At 34.0% G+C, this 20,913-nt stretch overlaps 1 protein-coding gene across 1 annotated transcript; it reads left to right on the plus strand.

Annotated features, from left to right (window-relative positions):
* The first annotated feature begins 72 nt into the window (after positions 1–72).
* On the plus strand, positions 73–18,535 carry LOC128986827 (ferritin subunit). Its single transcript, XM_054407382.1, has 5 exons — positions 73–293; positions 13,388–13,506; positions 14,756–14,920; positions 15,192–15,329; positions 18,188–18,535. Exons 1-5 carry the CDS (start codon positions 227–229, stop codon positions 18,326–18,328), a joined length of 630 nt encoding a protein of 209 aa, XP_054263357.1. The 5' UTR covers positions 73–226; the 3' UTR covers positions 18,329–18,535.
* Positions 18,536–20,913: the final 2,378 nt, after the last annotated feature.

Raw genomic sequence — 20,913 nt, forward strand, 5'->3', positions numbered from 1 at the left:
TGCGCACTAACTAACTGCGCATTAAATCTCTTCTATCATTGGTCAATGTAGATTTTTTTTCTTCAGTCATCTGACTTGCTATCATCAGTGTGCTTCACATAGAGCTGATAAAGTGTGGTTATTATTTGAGTGCAAAGTGTAATTTGAATTTTGGACATTTAAGTGGCCTTCTACGCCAGTGTGTGTAAAGGCGAACTTGAGACAACCTGTTACTTTCGAACTAATCATGAAGAATTTGGCTGTTTTTGTTCTCATTTTCATTGTTCCATTAATAAATGGTGACCAACTGCATTGTAAGTGTAATCTTAGATTTTTATTGTCTATTACTAATATAGTATATTTTTAAAATATAACACTAGCCTAGGCTTCAAAACAAAAGAGCATTAGTCACTATGTCTTAGCTAAGCATAAATTATTTATACCTCCAAATGTGCTAGCCTCTGCTAACTTAGGCTAAATAAGTTAGTTTGAGTTGGTGTCCACAACACAAACAATAAACATGACTGAGTGTCAAAATCCTTTAACAAGACTATTGTGGCTGATTTTCAGGGGATTTTATTGAGTTCCACCTTCACATCCTAGTATGTTACCACGAGACCAGCTCACTCGCCGGGTAGACTTTCATAGGCCTAAGTGGGACCAAAAACAACCGAATTAATATATTAGTTATTTCATTCAATATACTTAGGCCTATCAAGTTGGGTTAGTTAACTTAGGTTAACCTAACCTAACAAACCAAATGAAATAATTGATGTCCTATTTTCATTCGGTTGTTTTTGGCCCCACTCATGAAAGTCTACCCCACTCGCCAATGTCTGGGTTTATTTTCAGGGGATTAAGTTAGATCAACACATTCTTACAATTCGAATGTCTTAAGGGTACCTAACTTAAGTTATAAGCACACTGGACACGACGCGGCACGATGTGACGAATCCAAAACAAACACTTAGAGTGGCACGGGTCTGTGGGGTGGCACGTTTCCATTTGAACCAGTCTAAGTTAAGTAGTTTGATATTTTGGAGTGGCCACACACGTTTTCCGTATTGGCTAACTTAGTCCTAGTGCTGGATGGCGGATGCCTTATTGACAAATTAAGTTAAGTTACTTAACTTAGATTGTAGTTGTGATTTAACTTATGCTGCATCCCTACAAATTACTGCCACATGTGGCAGGTGAGGCATAAAAATTACATGAACAGAGGGATTTTACCTTCATTAACGTGACCATGGAAGTAAGTGATTTATCTAACTTATCACCAGAAACTAAATTTTTAGTTATTTCAAAGATAATGGTGCAAACATTTTTACGGGATCAAAAATATCAACTGAACTACGGCTGTTTAATGTTGTTTAGGGGCTGTTTTAATCAGTCTCAAGACATAAGAAGTGTTTTAAAAGGACATTCGGCTGTCCACAAACATGTTATGCTGAAGTCTAAGAGAAATCCGACAATACTGCATCAGAAGCTCAAAAACAACAATTGACCAACAAAGTTTTTAGTTAAACATAGGCCTACCTAATTCGACTCTACACAATGTTATTTGTAAAAGATTGATAGGCCCTACTTAGTCCATACCAAATTCAGTTTTTAAGACAGATATTAAACCCGCTGATCACATTTGAAAGCTTCTAACCTACCGACTTTGCCAGTTTCATACTTACCGGTACCATTTAAGATTGATGACAATTTAAATTTCATACAATTTTCCAAAATTGATTTAGGTATGAAAATAACTAGGCCTATATGTTCTTTTCCCTTCAATTTGACATCCAAATAGTTTAATTACCGGTACCTATCTTTAACACGTTCGCTGCTACAGACGTTCCGGAACGTCAAACGGGCCATGGCGCCAGGAGCTAGTGAACGTTCCGGAACGTCTATTGATGTTTAACGTTGCCATGGAACAGCCAGCTCGTCACGAGCGTCCTATATTTCTTTGCAGCTCGCGGGGACCAGGGCCGTTTGGAACAGGGCTTTTTCCCACCTCTTTCCTGCTAGATAGCGACACTACTTTACCGACTGCAACCTGGGTAGTGCTGCTATCTATCAGAATCACTTTATTACTATGTCCAAAGCCAGTTTTATTGCGGAACATTGCCATCCAGTACAACTACTGTTGTTTTTACTGTAATTCAGTGTATCGGCAGCAATGTTTACGCAGCGGCGAGCGTTTGTTCAGCTCCTGGCGCCGTTCCGGCATCTAGCGGTCAGCAGCGAACGTGTTAAAGGTAGGCTACCCAAGCAATGGCTGTTTGAAATCCTGGCATTCTTTTTTGGACACCCTGTATTTAGAAAGAAGATTTATGATCAATTTTCCAAACCTATAAGCCTATTACAGTAGGTAGGTAAATACAGTTAGTAGTTAGGCCTAACTTTGAAAGGCCAGACCACAGAAAGATTATTTTAATTACGGTAGTGAATTAGTTCGGTATAAAATTGCAGTCTAGAAGCAATGACCTTCTTAAGAGCGAAGGCGAGTGCATACCGTATATGAATTTTGCTATTGAGTTGGCATGATTGATGACTGTACGAACAGTACGATATTCGGTTGTTGGGTACAGTTATTAAACCAGGAAGGATCTCATGCCATTCAAAACGACCGGGTTGTTACTACAGTGGAACCTCGATAGTTCGACATAGGCTGTGATGACATGACATGTCATCAGCGGCCGTCGACAGGTTAGCCAAGGTAAAAAACTAGAGCCTTCTTATTGTTTTTCGTGCATGCAAAAGCTCGATTCAGTTAGAAACTCGTTTACACGACCCTCAATGACAAGACAACCTCGATTATGCCTACAAGTGCACTTTTAAAATTCCCTTGAAAATGCTATAGCACCTAATATTAAATTAACGTCTAAAATATTAATATTTCCTTTATAAGAACCTCAATAAGACACCTTTTTCCAAATCACGAGGCAACTCCGTCACCTCTATGACAAGTTGTTTTGAGAACTCAACCTTGATAACACGACTCTTACCTATCTATATGAAAGAGCCCCGACGGGTTTTCATCAGAACAGATGGCGGAAACAACATCAATTCAGTCTAAAACTAATACAATTGCTACTCCACACGCTACTAACTCCCATTTTACAGAACATTAATTAGGCTATCTTCGACAAATCAGTAGAATGTCTATTCATTGCGGTCTAGGTCCTCGTTGTAATACTGATGGTCCGTTTTATCTTAATTCCATTATGCTATTTTGTTGTTTAAATGCTTGTGACCTTTGAAAGTTTTGTTTGTCTGCTGTGTGGTAGCCTAATCATATCTGAAAAAGTAAAATAAATTTATTGTCAGTATAATTTAAAAGAAAGGTGATTGAACATGTAGAAGAAAATCTAAATAGGCCAAAAAAGAAAGCTGATGTTTCTAGGGAATTTATTATTTCATCAACTGCGTTGCATACAATTTAGAAAAAACAGTTTGAAGAGGAAAAAGGAGTTGGTAAACGTGTGAAGAATGAGACGGTATTTCAAGACGTGGAAGGATGTTTAATCAAATGGCTGAAACAATGTCGTTTAAAAAGTCAAACTCTGTAGTGTTTTTTATTAGGCCTACATGTGTACTTATATTTTATATAATAACCTATTAAATTAATTTCTTGAATTTCTTACACAATACAGAACTGCAACTAAATTTTATAATTTGAAATATTTTGTGTTTGCAAAAGTTTTGAAATTCACTCATTAAAAAGCTGATCAGTGATTGTATTAACCTTGATGACACGACTACTGTCCGAAAAGACATTAAAAAAGCACAACCCTCGGCAAGAAGAGCTCCTCAATAGTAAGACAATTTTCTTGAACCCACTGAGACACGTCTTATAGAGGTTCTACGGTACTTGAATATCCCATTAATTTAAATTTTTTTCTAACATCTTAAGTGTAAAGCAGTTGAATATTACAAACTCTTCTATACAGTAAGACGACTAGGAATGTACAGTAGGCTAGAGGTGTAAGTTGATAAAGTTTGTTTGTCTTTGTCAAGTTTAATAGGTACTAATTCATTAAATTTGTTCACTTTATCTCATGTTTTAAATACTCCCAGGTGTATGAATGTCCAATATACTGCCTAAAATTTGGCATTTCAATTGTTGGACACCCCCTTAGTCCACAAAGTATTGAGCTATCGAGGTTCTACTCTACAGTATTTATAGTGGGTCTCTGTCTCTACCTCATGCACATCTTTATAGAAACAGCCTGAATCACTTCCCGCATATTCATTCTTTTCCTAGATTCAGTTTTATGCGTGTTTGCGTAGAAGATTTGTCAGTTCGGCCGTGGGTGAGTTACAGATGCAGTGTATTGATTTTAATAATGAAATATATAATTTGACTCCTGCAGTTGGTACACTAAATCAATGTAGGCCTACCTAATTATTACGTTCGGTACACTGAATTAGAATTTTAAATATTTTTGAACTAGTGTGTTCAGTGTTTGCATTTGTCTTTAAAAAACACTATAAGTAATCAATGACAATAAAGCTTTTTTAAATGTCTTGTTAATTTGCAATTTAATTTCACAGCGTTTTGATTTTCTAGCAAGTTGCCGTACCACAGCTACGGTACCGTACCTCTAGTTGTATTTTAGCTCAGTGTTATTATAGCACATCATGCATTTTAAAATATACACGTTTTCTTATAAATCGAAAAAGTGTAGAGTGTAGATTTAAGTCAAGTTGACTAAGTTTGGTCCTATTGGTCTAAAAAGGTATATATCACCAGTGAATATTACTCCCAATGCTGATAAGTGTTACATAGTGACAATATCAAATCAATTAATCATACTTTTTTAACATTACTTTTTTAACAATTGGTAAAATTTACAATAAGTCACAAAAGTAATATTTGATCCGTTGTAAACTCTACATTGGCCAGTTGGCATCTAAAGGCTGTAAACAATTTTATTTTGACCAGCAAGTATATATACAGGGTGTTTTTTTAAAAACTTGCATCTTTATTTATGTAAAAACCGCAATAGATAGAAATATGCAGTTTGCGGGAATCATCTATTGACGTAGGGGGACCAATTGTTTTGAATTCAACGTTACATTCACATTCCCCCCCTTTCCCCCCTTGCCCCCAACTTATTTTTTTTTAATAGCAAGGTACCCCTTGTGACATATCAAATAAAAGAGCATAAAAAAAGAAAATGTTTGATGGAAAAAAATTGAAAATCGGTTCATAAATTTGTGAGATATTCCCCCCTCACCCCCCCGGAACTTTTTTTTTTTAATAGCAAAGTACCCCTTGTGACATATCAAATGAAAGAGCATGAAAAAAGAAAATTTTTGGTGAAAAAAAATTTAAAATCCGCTCATGAATTTGTGAGATAATCACCCCCCTTTTCCCCTACCCATAACTTGTTTTTTAATAGCAAGGTACCCGCCCTTGTGACATATCAAATGAAAAATAAATTTCGCCAAAATTTTTCTTTTTTCATGCTCTTTCATTTGATATGTCACAAGGGGTACTTTGCTATTAAAAAAAAAATTAAGTTCCGGGGGGGTGAGGCGGGGAATATCTCACAAATTTATGAACCGATTTTCAATTTTTTTTCATCAAACATTTTCTTTTTTCATGCTCTTTTATTTGATATGTCACAAGGGGTACCTTGCTATTTAAAAAAATTAAGTTGGGGGCAGGGGGGGAAAGGGGGGGAATGTGAATGTAACATTGAATTAAAAACAACTGGTCCCCCTACGTCAATAGATGATTCCCGCAAACTGCATATTTCTATCTATTGCGGTTTTTACATAAATAAAGATGCAAGTTTTTAAAAAAACACCCTGTATATAAAATTTCTTTTTCTAGAATAGTAAGCATTTGATATGTTTAAGTTCCTTATAGCAAGCAAGTTTAAGCTATCTTGGTAAATAGCTCATAAATAATATTAAGTTAGATTAACTAGGTTTATTATTGTTTTTCCATGCCTTAAATGGTTTATAGGCCTATAGGTCTAGATGGTTAACTAGGCTAGGCCTATATGAATGAATTGTTGTGGCTCTTAAATTATGATTGCTGGTTGAATCAACGTTTGAGAAAAAAACAAAACGGTTCCTTCTTCTGTGTACGTACAATGCCTCTCTGTTCAGCCAACGCTAATTTGCCTCATTTATAGCTATCATCCTTTCCAATGAGTGTGTGCATTCAGTGAGGCATTGCACCTTACAATTCTTCCTTTAGGGGTTATGTTTAATATTTTGTTTAGTACAATATTATCAATGCAAATTTTGTATTTTAACCTGCAGTAAAGAAACTTTGCAATTGCTATTTTTGTATTTTTATTGGAAGTAATCTAAGTTATATCATAAAAGCAGAACTATTTGCATGCTATCAATGAGCTTATACCAGATCTTAAAAACTATACCACCAAAAAATTAGATTTCTTCATAATTTATGAACAGATTAAGTATTTTTTTTTTTATTTAAAAGTTAATCTTTAATAATTAAAGGACTGACTTAAACTGGTTTAATTTTTTTATAGTTGCATTCTAGTTACCGTACTGTAACTTATGTGACTTGAGCAAATTTAACCTCTAACTTAGTAAATACTCATGGAAAAGTTTTGTTTTAGTTCTAGACAATATAACCTACTCCACCTACCTCTGATTTGTATCAGATCATCAACTATATATATATATATAGCCTACAGTAGGACCTTAATAACTCAAACCTTAATATATCAAATTCTTTGATGTCTCAAACTGTTTATAATTATTTTTTAAATCCCTATACGCCACTATGTTTAAGTACCTCTATAAGTTGAAGGTTTATAATATTTAACCCTGGCAATAAGTCGAATTTGAATTGTTTCCTATCAGTAATATTCATCCTCTATAAATCAAATTTTCCGGATATCGGGCCTCAGTAACTCCAAGTTTTGCCTTGCAGTGCAAGTCAGCTGTGTTTTGATTACGGTCGAGACATGAAAATCAAACTTCCTTTTCGTTTGGAACGGACTACAGTACTAGTCTGCCTGCCAGTTATTTAGATTATACTGTGCGCGTTGGACATAATGTTGTCAGTTAAGAGTAAGTGTTAAACTTGACACACAACAAAAAAAGAAGAGTTATTAAGACAGTTGACAATTGGTTAAAAAGGTGGGAATCGCCAGAGAATTAAAAATTATGCTTAACACTTTATTTAAGATTTGGAAAAACCGGGGCAAGTATGTAGCTGTAGGTGCAATAATAAATAAGAAAATGTAAGAAGTATATTGACTTTAAAGATGAAAACGAATTAAGGTTCTTAAAACAATGTGAAGATTGAAACATTCCTATAGCCTATCAGGTTCGATTTTGCTTCCACAGTTATGCTTCAGTATATATAAATAGCATGATTTTGATTTATAAAGGTTTAAAAAAATGTCATGTTATATAGGTTGTGACGTAACATCACTGTCAGAATCCAACACTTCGGTATCTCAAATTTTTGGTATTGCACCTTCATAACTCTAACCTTGCTTACTCGAAAAACTCGATAACTCAAATTATATTTCCACCCCCTTTAGATTCGAGATGCAAGGTCCTACTTACTATAGACATTGACTATATATATCTAGTCAATGCTATAGACAACACTACTACTAGTGTATATAGCCAATGATCAGATTCAGTTATCATTTGTGTAAGCCTAAAATAGATGAATTTAAAAGACATTTCCAATGATAAAACAAAACTGTAAAGAATTATTGATTCAAGAAAAGTAAGTGTGTGTATCCATTGACTAGTCAAAGCTATTGGATACTGAAGTATCAATAGTCAATGGTGTATCATCATATTAGATTTTTGCTTTGTTAAAAACCTGCTTTACCTGATGACCTGAAACAAAGTTTTTTAATCTGGGTAATAAAACATTGAGTTAATACGAAATAACCCAAGCCTTGCTATTTTATTTCCTCGTTAAATTATAAATGTAATTTTAGTAATTTGTTTAAAAACAATACCGTAGTGGAATTTTATTGTAGGCAATATATATAGAGAGACTAAATAAAATATGCTCTTTGGGAATTTGATTATTTGAAATAATAATACAGTTTACGAAGAAATGTGTAAGGAAAACTCTGTGTTTCTTTAAATATAGTGTTGTTTAAGTCAGATTGTGTGAATAATTATTGTTAAGCTTTGTTAGTCATGAAGATAATGACTTTGCCTAATCTAAACAGTAAACAGAGACCAAATGTGTGGTAAATATGATAAGATTGTTGCCTACACATTCCCTCTTGATTATTTCAAACTTTGGCCATACTTCAAGGCCAAATCATTTCAATTCATTATGTTTTGAAAACTATTACATATTACTATACATGGGAAATTTATTATAACATTTTTCTTGATAATATTGTACCGTATTAATTTCCTTCTAATAGACTAAAATAACTGCAATATTTCATTTTTATGTACCTAATTTAGGTTTATAGAAACTGAATACATTTTGGAGTCCCAGATCAACAACTTTTTCAACCCTTAAAAATTTTAGTAAAATTTTACCATCAAATGTATAAAAAAAAAATATTGAGACTGTAAATAATGTAAGCATTTGAAAGTAAATAGTGAACACTTTGTCTAAACGTCAAACTTGGTAGGTTGCAGCCAATGTCGAACTAAAACATTCAACGGTATTGAAGTAGCCTATGAACAATGTATTTGATGAAGAAAATCAATTCTGTCATAGCGAATGAAATGATGGAGGGTGAATGCAAGGTCATTATGAGGTCAGTTGAGGTGGCACTGGCAGTAACCTTCCTGTTGTGTCTAGGCCATCCACTGATTGCAACGACACACTTACCACTTACAGGAAATATAGCAAGCAACACCCTGCTAAAATGTACTTTGCGACAGTTAGATGTATAAAACTACGACTTATTTTTTTACCTAAAAAAAGACAAAGTTGTGTTTTTAAGTTGCTCTAGGAGTTTGTGAATCATAAAATGGACTTGAAGTTTATCAAAATGTTACTCGTATGTTAACTAGAGGACCAAATCATTTCAATAATTGATTGTAATATAAGTAGAAAGTAAAAATGTTTTCTCATTTTTTTTTAAAGCAGATGTGTTTATTGTATAGTTTTATCCATTCAGTATAATTTCACTAAACATATTCTGATCAAAGATTTAACTTTGAATTCAATTTAACTCCTTGGATTAGAGTTTTAATTTTGGTTCTTTGAACACTTTTTAACTTATAATATAGGCCAATAAAAGATTTTACGTGATTTTACATTTGGATAGCTTTAATTGTCCTTAAATTTAATTAACAAGGCTTGCTGGATACATTGTAACAGTCTTGTCAATACAATCTTGTCAAGTAGAACTGTAGATTCAATTTTACAAAGTTTAACAAAAATATTTCTAATTCAGTATTTTCTAACAACTATAAATTCGGAGGTTGCTTAGCCTTTTTGCAAATAAGTTTTAAATGGTGAGGAAATCGACACTTGAAAATAGAAACATGAATAAAGCCGTTTTTAAAGTATTCTTCTTTTTTTTACTTTTTCACTACCTACTGTACAAATTTTTAATCAAATCAACCTGCTTAAAAACACAAATTATAATTTTCATTAACCCATTAATTGACCAAATCAATTCAGTAGAACTGTAGATTTAGTTGTACAAAGTTTAATTAAAATATATCTAACTCGGTATTTTCTTCCCACTATAAATTCGGAGGGTGCTTAGTTATTTTGCAAATAACTTTTAAATGGTGGGGAAAAAGTGGTAGATGGTATTCTGAAAGATAATATAATTTCCTACAAATTAGTACTAAGTACTAAGTACTTAGTACTAATTTCTTGAAAATACCAAAAAAGGCAGTCATAACTTGCTTCGAAATAAAAAATGTGCAAAACACAGTTTTCAATTGAATATTAATGGAAAACGTGTTTTATTTTTAATTTTTCATCATAATTCATAACAAAATAGTAGTTTACGCAACGATTGCGTTAAGTGAGTCTTTACGACACGAGTAGAAATTTTAAGGCACGAGCCTTGGCGAGTCCCTTAAAAACTTCTACGAGTGTCGTAAAGACTATTAACGCGAGTTGCGTACACTACTTTACCTACGACCGTTTTTTAATTACTATCAATCTGGATTTAATTACTAACAATAACTACTGATAACTTTTTAGAGAGGTTATGTTTTCGTGTATTGTCATTGCCACTGAAAGTGATGCAACGGCTTGTTGTATAATCAGCTGATTTCCTGTAATTACGTGTTTGTTAAACTTCGTTAAATATTACATTGCTAGCAGCATTCTTACCATAAATAATATTGTATCAGGTACAATTCGGCAAATATTTCATTTATTTTTAGACTTCCACCAACTTAATTAAGAATACGTGAGTATCAACATGAACAAGTCGGATCAACAATTAAATTGGTCAACTGATCAGCTGATCAGCTGATTAGTTGACGTTTGAAGCATTACAATTTTAATTCTTTTCTCTCAATACTTGAACCTCATTGGTCCGTTACCTGTGTGGATATGAGAAAACTATGCGGGTATGAAATGAAACTATGCGGATATGAAAGTAAACAGCTGTAAAGTGAAACTTTTCAATTCTAAGAACTGGACTGAAATGGCTACTTTAAAAAACGGTCGTAGGTAAACAAATTTTCATAATTATTTACAAATCTACATGGATGAAGGTTACCATTGACCTATTAATAAATAAAATCGGTTCAGTAAAACTGTATTTATTTGTACAAAGCTTAACAACAATAATCTCTAGTTCAATATTTTCTCATCATTATAAATTTGGAGGCTGCTTATCTTTTTTGTAAATAACTTTTAAATGGTGAGGAAATCTACAAAAGTGGAAGGTGAAATTTTGAAACAGAATACAATTTTCCACAAATTACTACTATGTATTTCTTGAAAATACTTAATAAAGGCAGCCAAAAGTTGGCTATGAATTGAAACTTGAAAACAGAAACTTGAAAAAGCAGTTTTTAATGTATTTATTTTATTTTTACTTTTTTGCACAAATATTTAATAAAGTCACACTTTTATAGTTTATTTGCAAATCTACATTAGTTAGGCTTTCCAATGACCCATTAATTGACAAAATCGGTCCAGTAGAAGTCTAGATTTAGATGTACAAAAGTTTAACTAAAATATCACTAACTCAGTATTTTCTCACTACTTTATAGGCTATAAATTCGGAGGTTGCTTAGCTTTTAGAAAATAACTTTTTAACGCTGAGGAAATTGACCAAAGTGGAAGGTGATATTCTGAAAGAGAATAAAATTTCCTACAATTTGATACGCTGCATTTCTCAAAAATACTCAAAAAGGCAGCCAAAAGTTGTATTGAAATAAAAAATGTGAAAACCTCTGTTTTCATTGTATTTCTAATGTTTCATAAATCATAACAAAAACTTACTTTTGTAATTATTTGCAAATCTGCACGAATTAAGCTTTCCGTTAATCAATAAAATCGGTCCAGTGGAACTCTAGATTTAGTTGTACAAAGATTTTAAAAACTGAATTATACAGACTGTCCCAAAAGTCCCGGACCGGTTTAATATTTCCTAAACGACAACAGATAAATCAATAAAATTTTGCACATCAACACCACACTAAAAAATCTACTTTTTTAAGGAACTATCAGTTTTCTGTCATATCATGGGGACGTCCCACGAAGAGTCAGAAGGAAATCTTAAATAGGAGCATAGGTCAATATGCACATCAGTTTAAAGGGCTTAGCTAGCAGAGTACAATGCCGGAAACCGCGCCTCGAAAGGATCACCCGTTACAAAATGGCGGCCGTTCAAAGATTTCTTGAACCTGCCATTTTGAATCTTTGAACGACTGCCATTTTTTACTCAGGCGTTCTTTTGAGCTTGAATTTACGGCATTGTAATCTACTAGTGAAGACCTTTAATTTGATGTGCATATCGACCTATGCTTACGCTAACAAAAATGTTCTGACTCCTAGGGCTCTGCCCCCAAATGTAAATTAAATGAATCTTTGAACCACTGTTACTCTTGACTTGGTTGTCCGTTTGAGTTTAAATTTGCAGCATTATATTCTGCTAGTAAAGACCTTTAATCTGATGTACATGTCAACCTATGCTTCTATTTAAGATTTCCTTCTGACTCCTTGCGGGACGTCCCCATGATGTGACAGAAAATTTATATTTCCATAAAAAAGTAGATTTTTAGGTGTGATGTTGATGTACCAAATCTTGTTGATTTATCTGTTGTCGTTTAGAAAATATTAAACCGGTCCGGGACTTTTGGGACAGTCTGTATATAAGTAGGCTAGATAAGAATGGGGGGATCATAACATTAAAGAAAATGCTTGTGGACGTTGTGTATTATATCATTGTATGATTTGACACATTGTTACCAACTTATGGTTGACTTTAATAGGTGGGAGGAGTTCCCTTAAACATGTAAAGTGATCAAATGACAATAAAAATAATTGAAAGTTAATCAGTGTTTACAACTATAAATCAAATAGGTTGTCCAGTAATTTAAAATTATTTTACTTCAAATAACAATAGTTATATGATTCCCAGTTATTTTTACCATCCAAAGTGTTTTGTCGTTGTTGTTCCAAACCTTTGTTTCAACGCTTGTCCTACATATTCAGATGGCTACAAAGTCCCATCTCCCAGCCACCACCGAATACCTATTGTAGTAATCATGATTGAACAACAATGGCTGCCTGTTACCACTTCATTGTGATATCTCTACTCAGTGTTATCACAGAATTAACTTTGTAAAATCAAATAATAATGAAATTATTAACTTTTAATATTTTTAAGTAATAAACCAAAAACTAAAAAAAAATATTGTTTGGTAACGCAGTTACAGGATCATGCATTTTATATGGGAAAATTTAGTTTTTGGTTTATTTATTTTAAATGGATTCTTCATATGGGATTTCAATTAAAAGCTTGTGCTACTTTCTGGTGATCAGAGGGTAACTTCATAATAATATAAGTATATATGATCTATATTCAATCAGTTACTTAGTTGATGGCAATGACTAACCACTTAAAATTCAGTTAAATAGACATCGTTTTTGAGCGGTTGTTTGAGTGATTGTTTTTAAAAAACGTGGTTGACATTATAACACTGTGCAAAAACCAATAATAATAGATTGATTTTACCTCAAGAGAATTCCTGTGGTTGCATGGTTAAGAAGCAAACTAGATTAGCCTAAGCGTTGAATTATAAACTCCTAACAAAATTGTTGACTGCAATAAATGTAGGAACATTCATGTATTGAAGGTTTAGTTTGCTGCAACAGACAGGTTATGTGTTTGTTTGTATGTATGCTGCCTGATGTACTGATTACTCAGTTTGTATGCCTATGTTTGTAGGTAAGCTGCCTGATGTCCTGATTACTCAGTTTGTATTCCTATGTTTGTAGGTAAGCTGCCTGATGTCCTGATCCCCACAGAATGGAAGAGCATGGTGACAGACTGCACACGCAAGATGAGGGACCAAGTCCAGATGGAGCTTACTGCATCTGTCACGTACATGGCCATGGTGAGTAACTGTTACTGTTCCTTGTTTACACTATCAGCTGCCAACTGGAGATAAGCCATGAGGATTGTGCAATCACTTCATGTTGGTGTCACAAAGAACTCAATTTGTTTATTATTTTGTGCCACTTTCAACTAATCAAGTTTTTCCTATATTAACTAGACACTTTCGATAAACAACAAATTCTTTTAAACTGTGGCAACAAGTAATTGAGGCTCTGTTTGTTGATATGTATTATAGATGAACAAAAGTAAGGTATTACACTTAAAGCGGTGATACGTAATACTTAATGTTGCTAATGGCGTAGAGTAGCACCTAATATCCAATATTTTGATGATTTGCTAAACCTAAACACCACTGGTTGCTGGTGTTCAATACCAAAACTTCATGTATTTTAACACAACAAAATCTACTTAATCTCTATAAACAAAAAATAAACGTTTAAACCTGTGGATGGCAGGTGTTAAAATTAATCAGAAACAAATCTAAATATATAAAAGGCAAAGCCCTCACTGACTGACTCACTCACTCACTCATCACTAATTCTCCCACTTCCCATTTACCTAGGAGGCTGAAATTCAGTACACCGATTCTTTGGGCATTAAATAGGAAAACTAAGTAGTTTTTATTCTGATCGGGCTTTCGGGCTCCGCCCCAGTGGCTCTGGAGTTTCCCATGTTAACCTTATGATTTTTCATATTTAAAAGGAATTAATGAATCTTAACAGCTGTTTCAATTAAACAAGTTGGTTCTGTTCTATGATGTTCAATAGCATTAAAGTTAAAAGGATTACCAACAGGGTGCAGCACTATTATTTTTTTTAAATTTATGACTACAGCCAATTTGCAACCAAAAGGTTAGTGAGCGTAGCAAACGAACTTCAATGTGGAAGCGAGTTAGCGTAGCTAACGAGCTAACCTGAAGGCAAGTGAGCGGAGCGAACAAGCTCCAACCTAAAGGTGAGTGAGCGTAGCGAACGAACTTCAACCAGGACGTGACTGAGCCATGCGAACGAGCTCACTTGTGAAGTTAAACGGGGCAAAGCCCGCGGGTACAGCTAGTGAGAAATAAATTAGTCTTAAGGTACCCAGTTATAGGCCTAAGTTTTTTGTTTATGCCGTAGTTTTATGTGAACGAACACAGATAATCATTTCCTTCTGGTATGATTCTTGTTCTGTTCTTATGTTACACAAAATTAACTTCCATCGTGGTTTGTATAAAAATTTATTTCAAAAATCATTTATTTTGACAGGGATCCTACTTCCTTCAAGACACTGTAAATCGACCAGGCTTTGCTAAGTTCTTCCTAGAGAGCGCCAGTGAGGAGCGTCAGCACGCACTCAAGCTCATGGAGTACTTGCTCATGAGAGGAGAACTGACCACTACAGTTGAGTTCGACAAACTTATTGACAACCCGGTAAGTGAAAAGTTCCAACTATAAACTTACCAAACCTAAGTGGTCCGAATATCAAATTATAATAATAAATACCATTTAATTCATAGTAACACAGTCTATCTGGGAGACGGTATTGAATAGGTAACTATCGAAGTATTAAATTTTTTTTAAGATTTTCCCCTTCATTGCTGAAACCTAGACAATAATTAGTGTCATAATATTCACTTATTCATGTTCAAACTAAAGATAACTTTTATTTATGAAAATGAACAGTAATGTTTTGTTGTGGCAGAAACCCCTGGCTACCTCCTGGCCCAACGGAGTAGAGGCACTGAAAGCAGCCCTGGACCTGGAGACTAAGGTGACTAACCGCATCAGAGATATCATCGTCACATGTGAGGAGCCCTCCAACAAGTACAACGACTATCACGTAAGTCTTGCAATTGTCCAATTACATCTTACGTTGTTAAGAGTAGTACATTCAAAACGTCAAACTATATTTTTCTTAGGAGGAAATCGTGGTTTAGGACGAAGTATTAGGTGGGAATGATGAGTTATTTGTAGAAAAGGCAGTGGTGTACGCTCACGAAAACAATAAGTAGGCTCTAGTCACTGATCGGTGAACCATTCGAGAACACTATCGGTCGCTGCTACTGTCATGTTGTCACAACCTGTGTCATAATATTCTTGTTGAACTATCATTTGTCAATGAACTGTACTTGGTGACTTAGAATATTGTGTGGATAGTTAGAGGATTTTTGGTAAAATTTGGTTTTGATTGAACACTCTTTTGTTACTTCGTAATATGAGATGATGATCGAATCACCTAATATTAGTTTGATGTGTACATTAATCTTCGTCAATGGTTCAAACCTCGGCCATTTATCACATAGACTAGTTTCCCACTGGACAAGTAACACTCAAAACACTATGAGTTTTAGAATTTTTCGTCAATAAAAGAAAATTCTGTTATGGTTTTTGTAAAGTCATTTTTTTTCCACGACGGGACAAGTTAGAAACTCTGATGAAAGCTTAAATTAAAGCTCTTAAAAAGATACAAATGAAAAGTTAAGCTACACATTAGCTAAGTGGTTTTTAATAATTAAAATGTAACTATAATCAAAGCTGTTCTGAAACGCAATAGTGCGTGAAATTTGTACCGATATCGATCCGCAGGCAGGGAGTTCTCCCTTCCGTGACTGGTTTTGGCAGCACGGAAGCTCGAATGATGAATCATACATACCCCGCGAGGTTATCTGCCTACGAACCACCCTTACTCGTACCACTGAGTCATACTTAAATACCTACAATCCATCCCTACAATGTTATTATTGTGGTCTGAACATATTTTCCTCAGTCTGTCTGTGTTGTTCATTGTAGTCAAGATGCCCAGATCGCCACATTTAGAAGGTGAAATCACTATGATTTTAAAGGCTCGGTTTTGTTTTAAAAAACGAAGGTGTCAGGTGTAATGATACCCAGTTTATCAGAAGGTTTCGGAAGCGTTGGGAAGTCGATTGCATCAGTAAAGAATAAATATATGGTTAGGGGTAGGTACATTGTAGTGATAAGGTCCAGCGGTTTGGTCCGTGCTGCCAAAACCGGTCCCAGCAGGAAGAACTCCCTGCCTGCGGATCGATAGCGGTACAAATTTCACACACTATTGCGTTTCAGAACAGCTTTGATTATACGTCCATTTTAATTATTAATGACCACTTAGCTAATGTGTAACTTAACTTTTCATTTGTATCTTTTTAAGAGCTTTAATTTAAGCTTTCATCGGAGTTTCTAACTTGTCCCGTCGCTGAAATAAAATGCCTTTAAAAAACCAAAACAGAATTTTTTTATATTGACGAAAAATTCTAAAACTTATAAATATGATATATAAGTATATGTTCTAAAACCTATACAAATTTCAAGACGATTGGATCAGTAGTCTTTTTGTTATAAAATATTAAAGTCACCCGTTGTTGGTAAAGCGCCGAAAAACCTGTACTTTTTTCATTCAACCCGCTGAAAGTTTGAGTTGAAAATGCATAAAAAATTTGAAACCATCTCACATAAACGCAGAAATAAATTCGTAAAATTATGATGTAACTTGTATTTTCTTACGTCTACTGGTTACGGTGCAATTAACCCTCAAAGTCGAGTATCTATACTTTTTGACCCGACAGTAAGTTTGTAATTTTCAAGACCAATATTTATTTTAGTAGGAGTGTCAAGAAATGGGTCTTGTTTGTCATTGCAATCAACTTTATAGAATTTAAATTTTCATGTTATAGCCATTATTCAAGTTGTAATACTATTATATAAAGTTGGCGAGAAACATGTGTATTATCTTTGTTTGAAAAGCATTCCACTTATCTCAAAGTACTTGTGGCCTCAGATAACTTATCAGAGTTTATACAATCAGGTTTAGACTTTATCAAACTTGTTACTGTGGAAACAATTATTGTAATATCACTTATCTGTTTTCAATAATTAGTTTTGAGTTGGCCAGGATGTAACTTGACTATCCATTCCCACGTTAATTTGTCGCCGGGTTGAGAATAAAAATGAATGGTTGAAGTGAGCGACTGACAGAGGGCGCTGATGTGATTTACTGATTTCTCTCAAATACACCCATTTTCTAACCAAGCCAAACTGAAGGGATAACACTTTGTTAACTTATGTTATGTTGCATCTTTTATGTTAGAACAACTACCACAGTAACAAAAACTTCATTTTAGAAGGGAGAAAATTGCATTTTAGTTTAGACGACAGCTAATTCAACTTATGTTCTTTTGGAATGAAGAATGGTTCAATGCTGGTTCATAGATTGGATGTCTACTTCAGTATCTAAAAGAAAATGTTATAAGTTTTTAGTACTTTCATAAAACCCCCAGATACTACATTTAGGCGTAATTGAAGCAATTGCTAGTTTATTTTTGCCACACCTACTCTTTTGGACCAGAAAGTCAATATTTATAGAAAGGGACCGATAAAGTTAGCCGGAGTACGGTAGAGTCAGCTAGAGTATGGTAAACTTACTGGTCAGTTTTGCAATAAGTTACAACAATGTTACACTGTTGACAAAGCTACTCCTCCTTAGTGTGTACAGACTTGTCCGCCACATCAATGCGGTCAATCAAAAAGTATCGTACGCAACTCACCTGGAAGGTGTTTACAGTAAATCCCACGATCGGCAAGTCTTCCACGGGAATTATCATGCTCGTAACAAACACCTACAACCTACTTCCCAGCCTTGTATCTTTTGTTTACTGCACTGTGGTGTTTGTTGTGTTACAGTTGGTAGACTGGCTGACCGCTGACTTCCTAGATGAGCAATACAAGGGTCAACGAGAGCTGGCTGGCAAGATCTCTACCCTCAGCAAGATGATGAAGGAACACGGAGTTCTTGGCGAGTTCCTCTACGACAAGACTATGTAAACCATGACATCAGTTACATGTCACTTTACCGAATTTGAGCGACTTGATGATATTTTTATAGTGTGTAAATATAATATGTTAGTTAAGCACGATGATTTCACTCTAGACAATTACTTGTTAACTCTTACGTGCAGACAATGCAACAGTCAATTTTTACTTTATATGTAGACTAGTGTAAGATGTTCAATAAAGTTTTTTAAATATGTATTTGTGTATTTACCATTATTGATGTTTACCTAACAAAATATGCACCAATAAATTTGGATCGTACAATTTTTGCATGATCTCTGTTGTAAAAAACATTTTAAATGAATCTATAGTTATTAATTTATGAATCAATCATGCATTTTAATTTTCTAAATTTACTTTTCTGTGAATAGACTAAACTTTAGTTAACTAAAATGCGAAGAGGCACTTCGCTGCACATGAGAGAAATGTTTACGCACAAGCCGTAAGCGAGTGTGGAATGATTCTTGAGTGCAGCAAAGCCACTTTGCGCCCGTGTTACACATTATATTTTACCTACAGTTACTATAAAGCATACAAATAATAAGTCTTTCAAACACTAAACAACACGTTTTAGTTTAGGTTAAATCCAAGCGTTAAATCAAACACTGCACCTGTCACACCTGAAACACTGATCAAAGTCTTAGTAGGTGTTGCCTTTCTTTAAGTGTTGCCAACTTATTTTCAAGCATACACGTATTACGTTCCGAATAAAAGCACACTGTTTAGTGTTGATGGTTGGAGTACTGGAGTGTGGCAAAAGTAAGTAAATGCAGCAATTAGCTGCTTTGTGTGCCATAATTGGTATAAGAAAGCCCATTTGTCAGGTAACTGTAGGAAAACAAATTTATAAAAAAAAACTTTTTTAAAACAAAACGTTTTTAAACGCACTAAGAAGTAGAAAATAATTTATAAATATGTGGAGAGTATAAATACTTGTAAGATTTAAAACGAAAAACGTGGGGTGCATTCCCATTTAATTTTGAACCCCATTGTTTTTATTCACTGTGTATCCTATCTTCGTCTGGAATCATAATTAATCAAGATTCAAGAATCAAAGTAAATTTTATATTTTGAAGCTCTACATTTTACTTAATGGTTAATACGTACCTATCCATATATATAATACGTGAAGCCGATTTCTACGAAACACTACTCCTCCGTTGATAATGGATGGATTTTTACAAACGATGTGTCAAAATTAGGTATTTTTTGTGTAGACGCCCCCTTTTACCAATTCCTGTAACCAAAGTCCTTGGGCTTTGTCCCACAGGCCATCAAAATCCCAATGTATTTCTTATGAAGAAAAGATTTTGTTTACTTTAAAGAGACGAATAATTTTTGAATTAATATTACAGCTGTTTATAGTAAACACATGATACCATGATACACACAAGAGTTTTCAGACTGAGTTATCATTTTCAGTTTTGATAACCGAAGTCGAGTGATTGATTACATTGTCTTTGAGTTGACTCTTTTAAGTCATTGGAAATTATGGCTGTTATTCGTTTTGATAACGCATGTAATACTTTGCAATTGCTCGAATTCGAGCAACAGGTGCACTAGTTTTAATTATTATTGACGTAAAATCAAAAAAAGCATAAACGTGACTAATTTTTAATTACAAAAATTATATTCAAGCTACAATTAATTATTGGATATTTATACAATGCAACACTAATAAAAATATGTTATTTTAATGAAGTAATCTTTCTTTTGAGTAGTTTTAGCTTCATACAACTATTATAAGTTGAAAAAGTTTTAAGCTATAGCATTTTTTGTAAAAATTTGCAAGTTAGATTCTTTTTGCCGTCATTATCCAAGATTGCGGATTTAGCTGGAGTGGGAATTTTTGGGAATTCTCAGGAAATTTTAACCCATTGGGGAAGGAATTAATCCGCTACCTGCAGCACCCTCTGGCTGCAATTAATTTTACCAAATTTGTAGACTTTTACTCTAACTGCTATAGAAAGAAAACCTTAGGTAATAAATTAATAATTCTTTCACCATTTTGTTCACAGTAAAATTGTCTACAGAAAAGTGTTAATTGGATAGTCAAAGTTCAAAAATAAAAAAATATATATATATAAAGATTATAAAAATAAAAATTTTAAAAACAATATTTTGAAAGTAAACTTGATATACAAATTCCAAGATGAATCCAGACACCAAATAACACTACTATTATAAAGGTCAATCGATTCCCTACGTAGAAAAATCAAAAGTTGTGTACTTTTATAAGTAATAACATTTAAAAAAAAATTGTTTGTTTACCTTACCGCAGCTGATTTTTGGTGATATGTGGTTTCCATAGCAACACAAAATTTTTTGTTATTCGCTAAAATAAATGAGTAAATACGCAAATCAAGAAGCAAGATATTTATAAACATTATAATAGTAAGAAGAAACAAAAAGAGCAAAAAATAATAACAACTAAATAACAAATGGCGCTGCCTAGCGGTGACACGAGCAGCTCTCGTAAGTCGGCCTCCGGGCCTGCAGCGGCCGTACGAGTAACGCTCGTAAGTCGGCGCCAATGGGTTAAGGGGTGTGTCCCAAACATATTCCGGAAGAGTTTA

This window comes from Macrosteles quadrilineatus, unplaced genomic scaffold, assembly GCF_028750875.1.
Source record: "Macrosteles quadrilineatus isolate MER2022 unplaced genomic scaffold, UCM_ALF_1.0 Scaffold_1__1_contigs__length_201487025, whole genome shotgun sequence".
Lineage (NCBI taxonomy): Eukaryota > Metazoa > Arthropoda > Insecta > Hemiptera > Cicadellidae > Macrosteles > Macrosteles quadrilineatus.